This window comes from Camelus dromedarius, chromosome 31 (assembly GCF_036321535.1).
Source record: "Camelus dromedarius isolate mCamDro1 chromosome 31, mCamDro1.pat, whole genome shotgun sequence".
NCBI lineage: Eukaryota > Metazoa > Chordata > Mammalia > Artiodactyla > Camelidae > Camelus > Camelus dromedarius.
The window spans coordinates 13,593,147-13,612,913 of NC_087466.1; the positions used below are offsets into that span (position 1 = coordinate 13,593,147).

The 19,767-nt window shown below is 51.2% G+C and overlaps 1 protein-coding gene across 2 annotated transcripts in view; it reads right to left on the reverse strand.

Annotated features, from left to right (window-relative positions):
- Positions 1-3,417: 3,417 nt before the first annotated feature.
- The window catches only part of NOS1 (nitric oxide synthase 1), a 105,708-nt gene continuing 89,358 nt past the window's right edge, over positions 3,418-19,767 (reverse strand). For both annotated transcript variants that reach the window (XM_031442832.2, XM_064481172.1), the window contains 7 exons: positions 17,479-17,689; positions 16,656-16,743; positions 15,237-15,358; positions 13,336-13,484; positions 11,813-12,007; positions 10,118-10,236; positions 3,418-9,161 (listed from right to left, as the gene is read on the reverse strand). In XM_031442832.2, coding sequence (XP_031298692.1) covers positions 9,146-9,161; positions 10,118-10,236; positions 11,813-12,007; positions 13,336-13,484; positions 15,237-15,358; positions 16,656-16,743; positions 17,479-17,689 — 900 coding nt within the window. In that variant the 3' untranslated portion in view covers positions 3,418-9,145. The remainder of the gene's footprint in view (positions 9,162-10,117; positions 10,237-11,812; positions 12,008-13,335; positions 13,485-15,236; positions 15,359-16,655; positions 16,744-17,478; positions 17,690-19,767) is intronic.

Sequence of the window (19,767 nt, forward strand, 5' to 3'; positions counted from 1 at the left end):
ACACGGGCACACAACTATTGCAAAGCAGTACCTTCACTATGCCCAGCGATTGGTTCAGGCAGGAAGTGTAGTTGGAGGGTAGAGGAGGGCTTCCCTGCAAAGGCAGTGTTGAATCAAGCCCTCAGCATTTTTCCATGTAAGGGGAGTGTCAGAAGGAAAAGAAAAGCTGTGGTTAGAACCCTTGGGGCGAATCAGCAGCCTGGAAGCTTTGTGTGAAGCAGGGGCCAAAACAGAAACTCACAGGCTGCCCATGGCTGAAGCGGGCACTGAATGCTGGCCGGAGGGGTTGGTCTTCCCGCTCTGGTCCTTGATGGCCCCAAGTGCCTGTGAGCAGAGGCATGACGGGGTGAAAGAGATGTTTCTGGAAGGGCAACCTGGGGGACAGTATGTGCTTTTCAAGGAAGGGGATGCTACCAGCCCCAGCTTGGAGGAATGAGGAACAGATTTTACAGGCGACTTTTCTGCTGATAACTGCATTTCCATTAGCAACTCTTTTCAAATCCTTCAAAACAGAACTGAGTCAATGACTCACTGCCTAATGTTTAATTAATGCCAAAGATACTACACTTCGAGGTGATAGTGTGCTCAGAGACTTTTCTCACACTTAATGGTTTCCCTATGAGACCAGGAATGGGAGAGGAGAGTGGTGCTCATCATGCTTGCAGATCTCAAAATTCTTGGAAATAGTCAGTTAGGGAGGAGAGAGTGGGGCTTCCAACACCGACTTCCAACCTCAACTCTGAGTTTCACTGGAGAAAACCAAGATGCAGAGAAGCCAGGAGACCACCCACTCCTGTCCCCCCAACCCTGCCCCCAGCTCTAATAGTACAAAACATTTGAGTCTTTTTTAAAAAGTCACTTTACTAATTACTCTGGTTTTAATCTTCTGCTATTTGATTAACTTAATCTTATTTTCCTCCAGAGGCTATTGCTAAAGTGATTTCCTTTTACTGATGCAGGTTAATCTCTATAAGTACTTTCCCTGTTTTTGCTCTGTCGGCGATTCTGCCAAGGGTACCATGAAAAAAAGAAGTATACTTTTCCTATTTAACTGACTGAGAAACCCCTCTTCTATACAGATCTGCAGCAACTCAAAAATTCTCCCCCTACCCCCATCTTGTCTTCCACTCCCTTCTCTTTTTGATTTGTGGTTGGAAAGGTTCTGTTTTGGTGTAAACATGGATTTGTCACCTGGTTGCCAGGCAACAGAAGCCACCCTAGTCGGGATGCATATAAATGTTACATTGTCCCCAGCCACCTCTGAGGCTGGGCCTGTCAAAACTCCCGCGTGTGTATGAGTCCTGTGGGGGAGCTGGTTAAAGACGTGAGCGGTGTCAGACCTTATCCCCAGCAAGTGCTAATGAGCAGGTGTGGTGAGAGGCCAGGAACTGGCTTTCAAAACCAGTGGCCCCCATGATGGCAGGAGACCTGAGAAACCCTGTGCCTAAGTATCAAATGGCAAATGGCATCAAGATGGGGCCATCTGAGCTTCGATAAGATAAAAGGGCTGAGAAAGTTGGACGGAACCATAGCTGGACCCTAATTTACTGGTGTACAAGATTATTCTCTTCTGTTCCATTCCATTCCATCATGTTCTGTGTGTGTTGCGTATCTTAACTCATTTAATCCGATCGCAATGCAAGGAAGTTGAAATGATCACCGCCTATTAAATAAAGGGACAGAGGTTAGGCAACTTATCCAAAGTTGCACAGCTAGGAAGTGGAGGGTCCAGGATTTGAACTGTGACTGTCCGGGTTTCTTAGCAGCAGCACTGTGTTGACTGGAAAAAAACAACACAACCTAAAAGTTGAGAATCATGTTGTATTTATTTTATTTATGTTTATAGGGAACATTACTGAAGACCATAGCCCGGGAAGATACCCTCTCAGAGAGCTCTGAGGAGCTGTTCCAAAGAGGTAAGGGAGGAGCCAGGATATATATGCGTTTTTGCTGAAAAAAACAAGTACTCGAACATCAAAAGATTACTATTAGTCACAAAAAACCCTAGACATCTCAAGTTAAGCATTTTAATGCTTTTCTACATATGGGATGATGCAAGAGTCTGGGCTCACTGAAATCATTCCTTTGATGTGCATCTTATCTAGGGCTAGTTCCCTGTTTTTCTCCATCCCAAATTCCCCTTGGGGTGCACCCTCAGGCGCGGCTGCTGGCTTGAAGGCGGCAACATTCTGTTTACTGAAATGGCAGGCAACATGGTTTTTAGACTTTCTTTTAAATTGAAGTATAGTTGATCTTTTTATTTTTTTAATTTAAGTACAGTTGATTTAGGCAACTTTTTTTTTGGGGGGGGAGGGTCCACAATCAGGTGGTAGTTTAAAGTGAAGATGCCATAGCCAGACAGTCCGGGCTCAAACTCGACTTCTAACCTTTGCTCACTGCGCTGACCTGGTACAAGCTCGCTCAGCTGCGTGTGCGTCCGTTTCCCAAGTTTTAAATTGGGGAGAGCGATGATAACGTGTCATTCTTGTGCAGCCTGGCACCGGGTAACTGTTATTTCAATTCAGCTAATTTTGGAGGGCAGCGTAGAGCCGGGTGCTCAGGTTCCCTGCTTCCTCTCTGAGCTGCATTCCATGCTGGAACTTGGGCCTGAGGCTCGTGGATGGGGCAGAGGAGTCAGAAAAGGTGTGAAGGGGGTGCTTGATGTTGGGTAAGTGCCTCTGCAGTTTAGAAGGTATCTAGTGTTGGTGCTTTATGACCAGGAAGTAGGTGTGAAGGTGAAAATGGCCAGAGCATCTAAGTGGCCATGTCCAGAGAGCATGATAAAGCCTTAAGACCCCCTCCCCGAGGTGACCCATTTAGAGTGGCCGCTCTGTCTGGGTGTTTGGGGTCAGCTCCTCTTCATCTGTCCTTTTAGTGCTTTTGAGGACTCTTCCTTTTGAAACTGGGTCTGAAGCCCGCCAGGACTGAGGTTTAGGGTGTCAGGGTGGTGGATACAGGGAGGAAGGGCTGGGGCTGAAGGTGGGACCATTTCTGGCGCCCTTTTTACAGATGCAGCTGTGATGGTGGCAAAGGTGAGCGGAAGGAGGGTGGACCGGGTGCTAAGTGCCACCCAGACCCAGGTCAGGGTTCAAGAACTCTTCCCCCAGCTATGGGAACGACCTCAGCCCTTTGGGGCATGGCTTCTGCTGCAGACTGTGGGGTCTTCTTGTCCCATATGGGACAGCTCTACAAGATCATCTTCAGAATTCCCTGCAGGGTTGGCTGAAGTTTCTGTTGAGACAGTATCGCAGCTCCAGCTCCCCCCTGACAGCCCCTTCCCTTCCAAGGGCGCTCCCCCAGTCAGCCTCCTGCCACCTCTGTCTCAGCATGGGCTTCCTGGGGACGCCGACTGGGCACTGCGACAAGGAGCAAAGGCGTGAGGCATTCCAAGCCAATCAAACAAAAGACCACAGTGAGTCGAGTCGAGTCCACTTTTTAATATTTTGACCATGATGCAAACAGGCATAAGTAGACGTGTGTTGAGTTCCATCCAATTAGAAGATAAGAGCACAGAAGAGGGGCATGCGGCGGGCGTGGCCTGGACAACCTCGCAGAGAGCGTGGGGCGGGCGTCAGTCCTTCGGGGAAGGTGCTGGAGCACACGGGACACTTGGCAGAGATTAGCAGCATCGAGAGCTTAGAGGTAGGGGGGATCCGAGTTTCCGGCAGCATGTGTGTGGTGAGAGGCGACACCCGCTCGGCCCACCTCCCCGGCCCCCCAGCCCCGGAACGGAAACCCACTGGCACAGGGACCCGGGGCCGCCCCCCGGGGCCACCCGGGAAAACCACTGCTGAGCCCGGAGTGGGTCTGACAATCACAACAACACAACGACACAGAAAACGGGGCGGAGGCGAGGCGGGGGGCACGGGAGGGCACGGGCCTCCGTGGGTCTTAATCAGAATGGATGCCAAGGGCACGGTAGCTTACCAAAATGGGGCTCATGCCTTCCGTCTTGGGAGGGAGCTAGTGAAACCACACTTTTTTTTTATTCCCTCTTGAAATCCGTCAACTCTCAATTTGGCAGCAGATAATAGAAAGAAAAGCACTGGGCTGAGAAATGCTCTGATTATTCCAGAAGGTCGATGGTGAGAAGGCCTGGGGCAGCCCGTAGAGATTCTGTTGCCCCGAGGGGACATCTGGCAACGTCCGAAGACATGTTTGGTTGTCACAACTTGGGGGCGGGGGTACTGCTACTGACACCCGGCGGGTGGAAGCCAGGGGTGCCACTCAACACCCTACAATGCCCAGGACGCCCCCACCACAAAGAATTCTCCAGCAACAAACGCCAATAGTGCTCAAACTGATAGAGCCTGGACCAGAGTCTCTCAGAGCCCCCCGGGAGCCCCGTCTGAGCACTCTGATGGCCTGGAGTCATTTGCTAGAACACCATGGAAAGCTGCCTCTTCAGGCAGATTCGTTCCTGCCTGCCAGGGCCACCTGGTTAAGAAAGGGCTCTGCTCTGGACCAGACACACCTGCCCTGCTTGCTCACAACCATGCAGAGATATCCTGGGATGCAACAAACTCAGAAACATACCAAGGCATTTTTACTCCTGATCGCATCCCTTGCATGCGGCTGACAAGTATTGATAGAGAACAGACCCCAAACAGCCCCTTTCCAGGGGTGACAGTTTGTGCAGGTCCTCACATCTGAGACACATCAGTGTTTGGGGTGAGCTGGCTGTGACACCTGGCAGGGACCGGCAGGTGGACCCGGGACGGGGTGGGCGTGGGAGAGAGAGGAGAGGCCAGGCTACTCTTAGTCCCAAAAGGCCAAATTCAGGTGTATGACAACCATCTGTGTTGAGTCCCTAGGGGGCACGGTCACTCCCTCAGCTTTTCAAATCCTTTTTCCTCTATCCCAGCTCTTGGTCTTTAATTCCTGAGCCAAATGGCACATTTGGATGCAGGAGAAGACAGGGAGCGTGGACAGGGCACTTGGGAAACCCAGATTAATATTTCTTTTTCCTTGTCACTGGCAGACAGCCTCAGATGAACACGCGGGTTCAGACAGACGGCTCGGAGGGTAGGGTGGGCTCGGGGAAGAGCTGGAGAAGGGGCAGCAGTGATGGAAACATACAAGTAAACAAAAAGTCCACGCTTTTCTGAATGTCATGAATTCAAAGGGGCCGATGCTGTAGGACTGAGGGGGCCCAGACAGCGGCTTGCCCATCCTGGCAGGAACCATTTGTACCATGATCTGGGTCAGAACATCTCACTTGCTTCTGACTTGGGGCAAAACCTGACCTTCTTTTGGAAACCCAAAGCAGGTGGCTGCTGAGAGTGTGTTTGGCAAGAAGGTCCTGTGTTCTAAGGCCGATGTCTGCCGGCCTGGGGTCTGTTCTCTTTCAGCACATCTAAGCGTGGCTGGACCTTGGAATGATCCACCCTGTTGACTCGGGGAGAAGCTGGCTATTATGTCAACACCCAAGACTTATCTTTCCTCTGAGCCTGTTTTTTCTCTTGAGACCCCTTTCTCAGCCTAGAGGCAAGACTCTTGACTTTCCCTTTGTTCTCATCCTCCACCACAGATCAGTGTCCTGGGAATTCAACCCCTGGAATGCTCTTATCACTACATCTGCCCCTGCCCTCATTTGAGCCCTGGGTTACTGCAATAACCCACTGATAGTTCAAAAGGCCAGCCACCCACTCTCTACGCTGCAGCCAGAACATTCTTTCCCAAGCATAACCCCAATCACCTTATTTTCCCCTTAAAAAAAAACAAAACACTCCTAAGGTGCTATTGCCTACCAAATAAAGCCAAAAATCCCTTGGCATGCGACTCACCGCTCCCTACCTGTCCCTGCCAGTGTACCTCCACCTCCCTCAGCCTTCCAGAGCCAGGCTGCTGTGTCTGGAGCCCTGATTCACCCCACATGCTTCCCATCCATGCCTTTCCGCTCACTCTTCCCACAGCCTGGCCACCTTGTTTTCCCAAACCCGCTGGTGGAAACCCATCAATTTCTCAAGCCCCAGACCTGAGGCAGATTCTAAGACCTGTGTCTCTGCATACAGACCCAAACCTCCTATAAGGAAGGAACTGTGTTCTGATCTGTACATGACACTGTGCCTTCTACATATTGGAGAGGGAAGAAATGATACAGATTAAGTGAAAAAAAAAAGTGATACCTTACACTGGGCCAGGTACTGTAACCGGGCACTTAATGGGCATTATCTCATTTACTCCACCTTGGTATACAGGTGGTTATGTGGACTCAGAAAGGTTAGGTCACCAACTCACAGCTGTCTACAGAAACAGAGGCAGAGTTAGTATCTGGACTCAGGTCTGCTTCTAAAATTCCACTTTGGTGCGTCTGAAGCATCCCCCCCACAGAGCAAAGATACCGGGCTGTCTGACTCCACAGAAACCAAGAGAAAACCCGTTTCCACTCAGGGAGTTTATTTCTGCTGCTTTGGCAACCCAAGGTGCAGGAATAGGACTGTTGTAGGGGACGTCTCCTTCCTCCTGGCCAAACTCACTTCTGTGAAATGGAGCTGGAGCTACTGTTGGCCAATTCAAGAGGCAGAGAGAAACCAGGACAACCCCCCAATGCCCAGTCAACCCTGTTTTTTGCTCACCGACTGCTAAACCAAAACTTGCAGGCTACCAGGACGGAACTAAAAAAACCACCACAAGAGGGCAGCATTTAGCCACCCTGGGTCAGAGTGGAATAGGAAATCAGGGCTCCACTCCTGATAGGCTCCTTACAGCGAGGCTTTTGGTATCAGAGATTTTGGCAACTGTGAGAAACACATCAGACCAGTCTCCTGTCTTCCAGCCAGGAGTTACAAAGCCACTTTGTGTTGGGGGTTGAGAGGCATTTACTTAAAAACAAAATCCTTCTTGGGAAGAAAGATGGATCCTGGTTATATAATAATTTCTTTGGATTCCCTGATAAAACAAGATGATGTTTCCATCTGTCTGCTTGCTACTAGAAGGGGAGGGATTTCTGAAGAAGGTGCCTGGCATGGAGTAAGTGCTCATAAGTGTTTATCTGGCGATGGAAAAGCTTTCATGCATAAAGCTTGATTTGGAGAGGGGAGCGCTGATTAATTCCTCTGTGATGGAGGCTGGACACAGCATTTCAGTCCCTGGGGAGCTAATGACATCTTAAGAGGTATCTCCAAAAGGCTCGAAGGCTTGGAAAGGAAGCCCCTGGGAGGAGAGCTAAGTTAGCAGGAAAGAAAGGGTTTAGAATGGGCTTCCTTCCAGGTCAGAAAGGGTCAACTGGGCATGCCGAGTTCTTGGTCTCTGTGCCCCGGGAGCCTGAGCAGGAGAAAACAGGATTAAAGGCAGGCTGGGGAATCATAACTGGCATGAGGTCGAACCCCGGGTGCCAGGGATGTGACACCAGCGGGGGCTGCCAGGGAGGGTGGAAAAAAGGTGAGATAGATTTACTCTTTGTCTTTAAGAGTCTCTGAGGTTGTCCCCTCCTGGGGACTCCCCTCTGGCACCTCCAATCTAAGGTCCCTCCACCGAGGGCCAGGGCACTCTCCCTTTGGCAGACCCCCAAACTGAGAATCAAGGAAGAAGCGCCATGTGCAGTATACCAAGGGAAGGCCATCTTTCTGTGCAACCAAACCAAACCAAACAAGGCAGAAGACCAGACCTGGCTGCTTGCCTCCCTTTCAGCCCTGGGGAAGGCAGTTCCTGGGGGTCAGTGGGATTTCTTGGCTGTGGTGGGTGCCTCTCACCACTGACTTTTTAGCACTTACATGTAGAAAGGGAACCCTTCCACCCCATTTCATCCAAGAAGATGAACTGAGCTGGGTACCTGCCAGGGAGAAATTGCACCTGCCCAGATTCCTTGCTGCCCGTTTCTGATCTGAGTTGGGGATAATTTATTTGTCCAAATTATTTTATCGGGTTAAAAATGTGGGGGAACTGTCTGTTAGAAGGCCAAAAAGCACGAGGGCAGGCTCTCCCCACCTGGGAAGAAGCCGCGAGGTGCCTCGTGATGGTCTCCCTCTCCAACCTGATCCAATTTCACTGGCTTCGGTTATTTTATCCCCAAGGCTGAAAAAGCAAGCCCCATTTGGGGGTGGGGGATAAAAAAATAACAATGATATTCTTCCTGGTTATTGTTTCCAGTCTCCACAACTTTAAAGTTCCATCCAGTCCTACTTTTTTAGCTTCATAACATCATTGTGACTAGGGAAACGAGGACAGGTGATGTCTGAAGTTATCCAGTGGCAAAGCTGGGGGGGTTCCTATTTCCAGCTCATTCCCTCAGACCACGTTACTCTCAGTCTTGTGGGTGGGACTGCCTGGGGAGGGCCAGTTCAGGTGATCCTGACTGGGGCGGGCAGGCGGGGGTTGCTTGGCAGCAGGTTTGCCCAATCCATTAAATGGGTTAATTTCCCAGTAAGGGCTCTGCTACCTGGTGTATCTAAATCATCCAATGCTGTGATTCCCCCTTTCGTTGCAGATTTCCCCCTTGATCATCATACCCCACCTCCGTGCCCTGATCCTTTAAAACCAGGACAATTACGATGCTTCCAAGGGTTTCAGGGATACCAGCACAGACCCTTAGTTATGGACGCGTGAGGTCCCAGCAGGGGCCGGGGCATATTTCGTGGCACCGAGAGTCTGCAGGCGACATGCTTACACGGGCTAAAGGACAGACGGAGACCCAGGCCCATCACACGCGCGCACACACACACACACACACACGCTTGCACGACCAGAACGTCATCATAAAAAAGGATGGGAGGATTTGAACAGCCGAGGGACTAGCTCAGAAAACTCTTCCGCCTGGTCCCTGCAGCCTCTCCAGGGCAAACCCCAGAAAACACCCTAACACGAGCCACAGCCATGTTCCAGGGGTTTCATGCAGCGGAGATCTGCCCTTGTCGGAAAGAAGGGGGAGGGAGACAGGTTTTGTAAGAGCCACTGCGGATTATAAAGGCATTGCACTGCAGCAGGAAAACTCAAGGAGAAAACCCAAGAGGGCCAAGGAAACCACAGAGAGGTGAGAACTCAGGAGAGGAGGACCAGGACACGGCGACAGGACAAGGCAGAGTGGGGGCCGCGGCGGGGGGGCTGGAGGAAGAGTTCAGCGGTGTCCACGCTTATAGAACCCGCAGCCACCCCCGCCGAGTGCGGGGGCGGCCACCCTGCCATCCGTACGGGCAAGAGGGTCCAGTTAGGAGCTGAAAACCCTGTAGGAGGAGAAGTGGGGAGGGAGTTAGTGGTGCAGGAGCAAGGCTGCTCTGTTTCTCTAGAGAGACCCAGAGACAAGCACCCGAGCCCTGGCCTTTGTCTCTTATCTCCTCGGCAGCCCCAGGGTCTTGGGGCTCCTCCTGACTGGCTGAATGAACGATGAATGAATGCTCACCCACACCCACACAGCCAGCCAGGACGAGGGACATTTCAGGGAGCTCTCTGACAACTAGAGGAGCTGTGACCTCAGCCGGCTGGACCCCAAAGTCTGTTTTTGAGACTTCTGTGTCATTGCAAGGAGGGGAGATGAGGACTCATAAGAAATGGAGTGTGCGTGCCCCACTGAGAACGAAACAGCTGAACTCCCACCAGGTTTAACATAAAGGGCACGCGGGGGTGGGTCGGAGGTATTCTGTGGAAGAGACTGGGGGAGGGACGTTACCATCCGGGGGACACGTCAAGGCAGTAACGTAAGGTTTAAATAGCGAGACTCAATCCCAGTATTCTGGTACCTCAGGCCGTTTCCGGCAATTTCGAGAGGACAAGTGAAATTTTCAAAATAATACCAAAAACGATTGGAGTTTGCATCGCTGAGAATGCCAGCAGCAGTGTGGCGGCGAGGTCGGGGGCGAGGGAGGGGATATAAACGCTAGACGTAGTGAACAGGAATAACGAATCTGCAGTGACGAGAGCCATCTGCACCGGGTGGAAGGTGACATCCAAGGGCGGGGTTCCCACACTTGTGTGTAAACACACAAACGGTTCTGTGCCCGACCCCAGTGTTTCAGACTCAGCAGGGCTGGGGCGGCCTGGGAACCTGCATTGCTAACACATTCCCAGGTGGTGCTGACAGTGCTGGGCTGGGAATGCCACGTGGGAAAACTGTGGACAGTGAAGTCAGACACCCCTGCCCGTCAGGACCCGGAACCCTGCCCATGGGATGGACCCAGCTTACTCGTCAGTATCTTTTTTGCTTTCCTCGATGAAGGCAATGGATTCAGATCTAAGGCGGTTGGTCACTTCATATGTGCGCAGGGTGACCCCAAAAATATCCTCATGGTACCGGTTGTCATCCTAGGGGACAGAAACAGCCAGGAAACAGACCTCAAATGCCAGCCAAAAGCACGGAGACAGGCAAACATGGTGATACCCTGGAATGGAATATCCCTAAAGAAGATGGTTTCTTAAGAAATGAGGTATAACCCTGGGCCCCCCGGGGACCCCTCTGGTCTCCAAGACTCTGTTTTGGCAAGACCCTGTGCCCTCCAGGGCATGGGGCCTTTCTAGCCCAGCTGGCAAAGAACCCTTATGTTACCATCCAGAAACAGTGATGAGGTTCTGTCGAAACCTGTCCATTTCCCCCTTTCCACCCTTCTCCTCGATCCTGCAAGTTCAGATCTGGGCACGGCTGGGTTTAGTTTGAAACATCAGAGCCCAGAGGGGACCAGTGAAAAAGGGAGAAAAGAAAAAGTGCCCGCTTAGCGCTCAGGGGACACCACGGTTGCCAAAGTGGAGATTTCTTGGGACACATGAGTTTATCCGAAGCTCAGCTTTGCCCAGAAACAGACAGCCAAACAAAGAACTCAAGAAACAGCCCAAGTGACGGTGGACTTGTGGCATCTAAGAGTTTCTGTAGCCACTGGAGCTCCTCTGGCAGGACTGACGGATGGGTATTAAGAACATCTCAGAGGATTAAACAAGGGGAAACTGCACCTCCCTGCTGAGGAGAGGTGGTGGTCGGGGAATCACACACTCATCAGAGTTAAGTTCTGGTATCATTGGTCCCAAAGGTTTTGAGGAAAGTTGCCCATCTGTAGAGTGGGTTCATTTTAAGTTGGGGTGGTTTTCCAACCTTATTCCGCAGAGTTCTGCAGAATCTACAAAAGTGTCTCCCAAGGCTCATCCCAAAGAGACCGAGTGATGGAGGTGGAGGGGCTCCACTGCTCCAAAGTTTTTGTTTTTTGTTTTTTTAACCTAATAGGATTGAACATCAGAATCAGAGCAAGGGCTTCTTCTGCAAAAATATTTTGCTTACTGCTCATTCAAGAAGTAGGGAGAAGAATGGGACCACCCCTGGAGCTCTGTGGAGGCCTGGGGCTCAGTTTATTCCCTTCGGGCAGTTGGCCATATAGTTAGCACTTGGCTTGCTGTGCTGTGACTAGCCTTTTGTGCAAATTAGGAAAAAGCACCCCTCCTTCTGGGGTGAACGCAGTTCCATGCCAAGGTGCACTGCCTGGAGAGCCAAGCTTGCGGTGGCTTTCATCCTCCACTTGTCTGCCTTGGACAAATCTTTTTGGGCAGTACCCAACCTGCGCAACTGCACAGGGCAGTGCTGCAGCTTGGTTCCAGGGCAGGAAAAGTTGGGTTAGGAGGGCTTTTGTCTAGCTGCCCAGTGGTCCACCCACTTGTTATTTTCACACATCACAGCTCCCTGCTATATTTACTACATGCAACTGCTCACCCGCCACCCTTCCTTTTCTCTCACTATGGTTTGCGACCACCTGTATCCTCTGTCCCCAGTCATAAATGGGAAAATGGGAGCAGGGATGTCATTGTGGCTCCCCTAATTGTCAAGACAGGTAAGATAAGGAAAAGGAGACAGGAAGCTGGGGGCTGGAAAAGGAATCCTAGAAGCCAGCCCATCACTCACCCTCAGCCTGCTGATAAACACGCCAGCATCCTCTACCGAGAGTTTCCCCTGCTGGGTCATGATGCGCTGGATGGCTTTGAGGACATCAGCGGCCATGGTGACGTCCCCACAGACGTAAATGTGGCCCCCTTGCTCCTTCAGGGCTCGGTACACGGGTTCCGCCAGCTGCTCCTGTAGGATGTCCTGCACGTACTTCTGCGGGGAGCAGGAGGACCAGTGAGAAGGGGCCAGGGCTGCAGGGTGATCCTGGGTGGCTCACGTCCCCCGGGGAGCAGAGCCTGGCCCAGGGGCTCGTGGGCAGGTATATATTTTGTGCAGCGATGCAGGGGACTGGGAAGAGGGAAGCAGGGAAGGAGGGAAGGCTGATCTGAGGGTGTGATGAGCTGCTCCCTACTCTGGAGCTCAGCTCTGCTAAGGACCCTCTAGGGAGTCATGCAGCACCCACCCCAGACCCATCCCCTGGAGGGGCGTTGCCCACCCGCTCCTCTCTCTAATGGCCAGTGGTCACCCACGGGGTGTTAACGCCGGCACACGTCTGGGTGCGGGGCTGGCACTGCAGGCATCCTGTGCCAGGGCGCCAGGGCAGACAGCGAGATGGGGGCCAGGTGAGGGGCCGTCAGGTCCCACCTGGGCAAAGCCAGCTGCTGCAGTAATTGCTGGAATAAGAGAGGCGGGCTATGTGAACATCCGGTGGGCACGGGTGTCCAATCTGGCCTCTAAGGGGATTTGTCTGGTTGGCCCAGGGCATCTTTAACTTGCTCAGGAAACTTCCCCTGGGCGAGCCCAACATTCAGCTGGCACGTCCTGGCATGGCCGTACCCGCTGTTAAAACACTGATGAACTTCCTTGCTGGTTGTCAAGCAGCCGCTGCCCAGACCGTCCGAAGGCCTGCCCGCCTCCCCTGCTGTCCTGGCCCCTTTCCTGGGACGCCCTGGGGGGGTCCAGTTGAGACCCCCCGCCGCAAGATCCACTAGGAGCGAGCTCCAGTCTCGTGTCCTGTGTCCATTCTGACTTGTCGTGTCTCTTGCTTATGGGCTGTTTAATTTTTAAAATTCCTATCTCTAAACATTTTTATTGTGATACAATACGCATAACATAAAACTTATGTGTACTTTAGTATACAATACAATTCAGCGGCATTAAGTATGTTCACAACGTTGTGCAACCATCCCTGCTACCCAGTTCTAGAACCTTTTCATCCCCCCAAAGGAACCCTGTACCCATAAGGAGTCACTCCCCATCTCCCCCACTCCCTACAGCCCCCGGCAACCACAAAGCCGCTTTCTGTCTCCACGGATTTGGCTGTTCTGGATATTTCCTACAAGTGGCATTGTATAATAAGTGCTGTTAAATATTTTAAATCAATATTTTTAGGCTCCTTGCTTCCTGAAGTACAGAGCAATGTCAGTGGAGGAGAACTGAGAAAGGGTGAGGGGGCTTCTGGGAGCAGGATGTGCCTGTGTGTGCGAGCTTGCGTGTATGTTGGGCAGGGGTGGGGGGACCATGAACGGGCTGGGGGTTACCTTTGGTTTGTCGGGCTCCCGGGAGTAGGCTGTGTACAGTTCTCTGAAGACCCCCTTGCTCTTGGCCTGTAGGGTCTCCTCTCTGTAGATGTGGTCTATCTTGGACTGTCGGCACCCGAAGACCAGGACCATGGGGCAGGGACTCATTCCTGGGGACCGGAAAGATCTCATGTCACTGGAAGCTCTGATGCTTGACTCGGAGGGGGTGGCTGGTGGTGCCAGGGGTGCTGGGAACCTTAGCATGTGCCACGTGGGCAGAGGGACACGGACACCGGGGCCGACGGTCTGTGTATTCACGCATACATGCACTCACCGAGGGAAACGGCAAAACCAGGCAAAACCGGGCAAGTGTGTTCAGACTTCGGCAGACTTCTCTTCTCTGGGTTTTAATCCTTCCTTCCACCCCCGGCCACTGAGCAGCTCCCACCACTGGGGAGTGCTAAAAACCTCCAGACTCTGAAGCTGGACTGCTGGGTTCAAATCTCAGCCGTGTGTGATCCTGAGCAATTTACCTAACTTTCTACGTCTCCGTGTCCCAATGTACAAAATGACAGCAATAGTACCATCTAACCTCACTGGGTCATTGGGAGAAATAAATGTAAAATATGAGAACTGTGCCTGGGACACAGCGAATACAGTTGTCCCTTGGTATCCACGGGGATCAGTTCCAGGACCTGCCCTGGATACCAAAACCCAGGGATGCTCAAGTCCCATGGGCGGCTCCCTGCATCTGAGGCTCTGCATTTGCGGGTTTTCAACCAACCCCAAATGGTGCAGTACCAGAAGCATGCATTTAATGAAAAAAGTCTGCATATAAGTGGACCTCTGCAGTTCAAACCCATGTCATTCAAGGGTCAACTACACTTTATACATATTAGCTATTTTATTAGAATGACGGTTTCACTGGGGCAAGCTTTGTTTTTTTTTAAAGTTGTTTCTGTCTTGTTCATTGCTATGCCTCCAGCACCCACAATCGTGTTTGGCATTCATGAGATGCTCAGTAAATCCCTGTTTAAAGCATGTCGAAACAGTGGGTTTCTAATAAGAAAAAAAAACAAAAACAAACAAACCATCTTTTAAAAAGAACCAAAAAACCTCCTGTGGGTTTCTTTCTTTCTTTCTTTTTTTTTTTAAAGAAATGACTATTTCTAACAACAAATTGTATTTAATAGAGGAATTAACTTTAATAAGGACAGAATCTTAAGAGCCTAGAAGTCGCTAGCTACCTGGGGTACCACTGAGGGCAAAATGACTACATGTGATGTCACTGGAGGATCAGAAAGGATAAAGGTAGACAAGTACCCAGTACCGTAACGGCATGAACTCGTCCAAGCAGTGACGGGGCTTAAAAGAGCCTCTTTTACAGGGAGGGTAGAGCTCAGTGGTAGAGCTCATGCTTAGCATGCAGGGGGTCCTGGGTTCAATCCCCAGTACCTCCATTAAAACAGATAAATAATTAAATAAACTTAATTACCCCCCTCCAAAGGCCTGAGGAAAAGAAGCGTCTTACACAGCCTGTGGGTTTCTTTCTCTCCTCTCAAAGCTGACCTGTTGTGTCTCTCACATTGAAGCCTCTGGGACATAAACACACACCTGCTAAGGCTTAATGCTAACCCCTTCTAGGGCTGCTTACGTTTTAAGATGGGGTCCTAGTTTAGCAGTTGAAAAAAATGTCTTCTAGGGTTGGAATTACAGGCCTTGGGACAAGCTGTGTGGATTTGCTTGGGCAGGTCCTTTGAATTATACCAGGAACTTCACCCAGTGGGTCAGGTCACTACTCTGCTCCCCCAGGCCCTCCCCAGGTGGTGACACAAAGGAGAGAGAACATCGTTGTGTCTCCAGGCTGCTGGGATGCAGGCGGGCCACTCCATGGGTGGAGATCCCATGGCTGCTGGACCCACCTTTGTGCTGGATATCAAACTGCCGTTGCTGCCAGAAGCTTCGGAAAGGGGCGATGCCAGTGCCCGGGCCAACCAGGATACAGGGCACTTGGGGGTTTCGGGGCAGGTGGAAGCTGGGCGCTCTGGACAAGGAAGAGAGAGAGTCAGAAGGCTTGTGGAACTCAAATCTGATCAAGAACTGCTGGGTCTTAGGTAAACCAGGTGGCCATCTTGGGTAGCTCACTGGGGATCAAGTGACCCTTACCAGCGTGAAAGGTCTCATAAATTTGGGGAATTCTCCAAACAGGAGGTCCTGAGGGTCTGGTTATCGCTGCATTTCCCAATTATCCCCATTGCTGAGCTAAGCTAAGCAGAGTCCCTACCTTGGCACTGTTGACATTTGGGGCTGCACAATTCTCCGTGGTGGGGGCTGTCCTGTGCGTTACAGGATACTAAGTACCCAGGCCTCTACCTGTTAGATGCCAGGAGCACCTTCCGGCTGTGACAACCAAAACTATCTCTAGACATGGCCAAGCACCCCCTGGGAGGCAAAAATCACCCCTGGTTGAGAATCACTGAATTAACCACCCATGAGATCTTCCCACGTCAGGGAGTCACAGACTTCAGGGTACAAGAGAATCACATGGTGATATTAAAAGGGGTGGCAGAGTCCTGGGCAATGCAGTAAGTCTGGGCTCAGGACTCCGCAGTTTTGAAGCACCCGAGGGGATTCTGATGCTGACCACACCATGACCATCCCACCCTGAACAGCTGAGAAAAATGGCCGGCCGAGTCCACTGCTGAGGTAGGGGAGTTATCGGCGGGCTAAGCAGGTACTTACAGTGGGCTTCGGCGCAGACACACCTCTTGTTTTTTATTTTTTAAAGTTAGATTTTTTAATTTGACTGATTGATTGTGGTAGGACCACCTGACACGAAATTGATCCCTTTAGCACATTTTTAAGTGCAAGACACGAGTAGGCAGAAACCACTTTTAAAACTGAGTCTGGGAGGAAATGCCCAGATTGATGGGGAGAGGGGTTAAATCTTCCTGGTCTCTGAGAAACTGGGAACAGATGGGGTGAGCAGCAGACTCTGGATAGAAATTCCACTAGTCTGCGAATTCCATGAAGGCCGAAGCTGCACTTGCCTGGCGTCTGCTGTAACCCCAGCATCGAGCACAGTACGCGCACTGGGTGAGGATCTGTTGCATTGACCTGAGTTTGGCTCGAGGACTTGCTTAGCTTCTGCAGTGTTACTCTGCGCCCCCCCCCGATCCTGTTTCCTGAACAACCGACCCGGAGTGGTGCAGAATGCGATCTCAATCCCGCCTGACTCCGCCGCCTCCCTAGAACCCTGCAGGCTGGACCACCCAGCCCAGCTAAAGACATCGGGATGCAGATTCGGGATGGCTGCTTATTTGTCCTCATTTGCCACTCACCCTCTCACGAAACAGGGCACCGCTTCATCAGCCTGGATCCGATTCAGCCAGGAGGAGCACACGCCGTGGTGAACTGGTCCTTCTCCATCTAACAGAGCAACCAAGGTGACCGGGCTCACCTTCTGCCGTCCCCCAAGCTTCCCAGTCCCTGACCTAACCCCCTCTCCAGTGCAGAAGGCTCACGGTCCCAACGCCGAAGTCTCTGCCTTAGAGTTCCTTGTCTGGATCCCTTCCTCTGAAGGGCAGGAGGAAATGGTGAAGCTGGGGTGAGCTCGTGGCTACGAAACTGCTGGACAGGTGTGGGTCAGATTCAAGTCCTGTCCACTGAAAGGGTCCTACTCAACATGCTCTCGCTAGCCTGTCGGGGTCCTCTCTCAGGCACCGTGCATTTTAACTGCTTTATCAAAGAGGGAAAACACGGGAGCAGAGGTCAGGTAAGCCGAATCATCTGTAATCAGCTAGGCATCAGGCAGCAGAGAGCTCCCCCCTCGGAGGGGAGGGGTGGTGGCGGCTTGTTCTAGCTGCTGCCTTGGGGGTATGAGGGGAGCAAGGGAGTAAAGGAGGGTCTCCGGCTTTGGGAGCAGAGGTTTCCAAGTGTGCACCTTGTTTCCGTCCTAATTCTGCACAGAGCTGGCTCTGCCTAAGGGGACAGTTTGCTGCTCTGTTTCTTTTCCCGGTTTCCTGGTCTCGGGGGGTGGGGGGTGGGGTGAGTCTCCTCCCAGGGGATTTGGGACTTGGCAGTGGTTTAGACAGATGTGCAGAGACCCCTGGAAGGTGTGTTGGGGGGAGCCGACCCGGGGGCTCGCCCAGCGCCTCTGCCCACCTCGGGTGCGGTAGGAAACGATGGCCACAGTGAGGTGCACCTCGTCAGGGTACATGTCTGGGGAGGAGCTGATGGAGTAGTAGCGTGGCTGCAGCAGGGACAGCTGGGTCAGGAGCAGCGTGGAGGGCATCTGGACGGACGGGAACTCCTCCAGCACCTCCACGATGGTGGGGTTCTTGCCCCACTTCCATTCCTCGTACTCCTGCAGTCCCTGTGCCGAGGAGAGGGACAGAGAAGAACTCGCAGCCAGCCCCTGGAACAAGCTTCCCATGAGGGCTCGAGGAGGTCCAGGGAAGAAGGCAAATAAAAACACAGTAACAGTCAACTCTCAACACAGGAATTATTCTGTGCCGGGTTTTCATTTTTGCAAGGATCTGAGGAAATAAGTCTGATCACCATGCCTATTTTAGTGATTGGGAAACTGAGGTATATAAAAATCCCATGGTGGATACAAGGTGGTGAGTCCAGGTCAGGGGGTGGCAAACTTCAGCCCACAAACCAAATCTGGCTCAGTACTCACTCTGTAAGGCCCATGAGCTAAGAGTAATTTTTACATATTTAAACAGTTGGTGGGAAAACCCAATACTATTTCATGACATAAGAATATGTTATGAAATTCAAATTTCAGTGTCCACAAATAAAGTTTGATTGGAACCCAGCCATGTTCACTCATTTCTGGGTCATCTTTGCTGCTGTGCCATGGCAGAGCTGAATAGTTGTGACAAACGGACTGTGAGTCTAACATACTTACTACTGGGTCCCTTATGGAAAAAACCTTGCAGACCCCTGTTCTGGGCAGTCTGGCCCCAGAATCTATGCTCCTGACCATTACACTCTCCTGCCAGTTGGGGAGGTCAAGAGATACAATGGGGACGGAGTCATGACTCGCAGGTGTATGATTTGTGGGTCTGGAGGTGCCTCCTCGGAGAGTATGGGTCACATTCAAGACGGTAAATGACAACCCCGAAGGAACAGGCTGGAGTGTGGAGGACCACGTTCAGGGGTACACTGACAGCAAAGACAGCTGTTACCAGGGACCAGAGGAACTTTCTAGGGCTCTGGAGCTATTTTTTCCTATATCTTAGAAGCTGCCCTTAGCTTATAGGAAGCTCAGATTTTAAGAAGGGTGAAGCCTACTACAAGTGACTTGTGTACCAAAGCTTCTCCCCATGTTCTTAAAGACCATCCTTGCTTTATTGATAGGGGATGGCATTCTTGAGAATGTGCCTCCCAAGGTCCCCAGCCTTACTGATCTCTAGCTGCAGGGGCGCAACTGGCCAAGAGCCCGAGCAGCTAGTCACTAAACCTGACATCCACCTTATCCCAGATGCCTCCATTCAAACTTTCTGCTCTCTCCCTCACTTGGGGTCAGGCTTGTTTTGAGGTCTGACGGTTCTCTCCACCTTATCTGACTCCTTTCCCATGGTCTCTCACACAGGGGTTTCCCCTGATAAAAATCCTCATTCTTTTAATGGAGTTTGCTCTTTTTGGAAGAAACGGATTCCTACAGTTATATCAAATTCAGCTTTAAATAATCCCATGCAAACAGTGCAAGCTCTGTTCTCTCTTCCTGTTACCCTGCTTTCATTCATTTAAAATTTCAAAGTTGTGCATGAACAGAGTTTAAAGGTTAAATAATTCTGCAAAACTTCTGATGAAAAATAATGCTCTCCAATCTGTGTCTAACCCCTCAGAAGTAACCATGTACCATTTATTAAGTGTTTTTTGTTTTCTGGTGTTTATTTTCATCACTCAAATAATATGCACTCCCTGAATTAAAAAACAAACAAACAAACTTGCTGTACCACCATTCAATCCCCTCTTCTACACATGCTCCACTGATAGCTTGCTTACTGGGGAGGAGACCCGACTGGGGGAAGTCTGAATGGTCCTCCCAGCTAGGATTTTCTGCAGCAGCTTGGTTTCTAAGCAAGGGTGGTAGAAGCTAAGCTTTTTGGTTCACTTTACCATCCGAGGATGCCTAGATCTTGAAGGCATACCTATAGCTCATCAGCACTGAAAAAGGCTGATTTTTAAAACAGGGCACAGTGGGATTCTTCTAAGCATGGACTCCGACAAAACTAATGGAAGCTCAAAGGTTCCAAAGGAAGGAGGAAAAAGAGTTAGAACAGTAATTTCTACTGCAGCCAGAGAACTTGGAGATTCAATGGGGTTACCCTCATCCTGGCCAGGACTAGCCAATGGCGACCTTCTGCAAACTAGCGTGGCAGCCCTTGCTCAAGACTGCCATCTGCTGGACAACCGCTGTAATAACTATACAACGCTCCA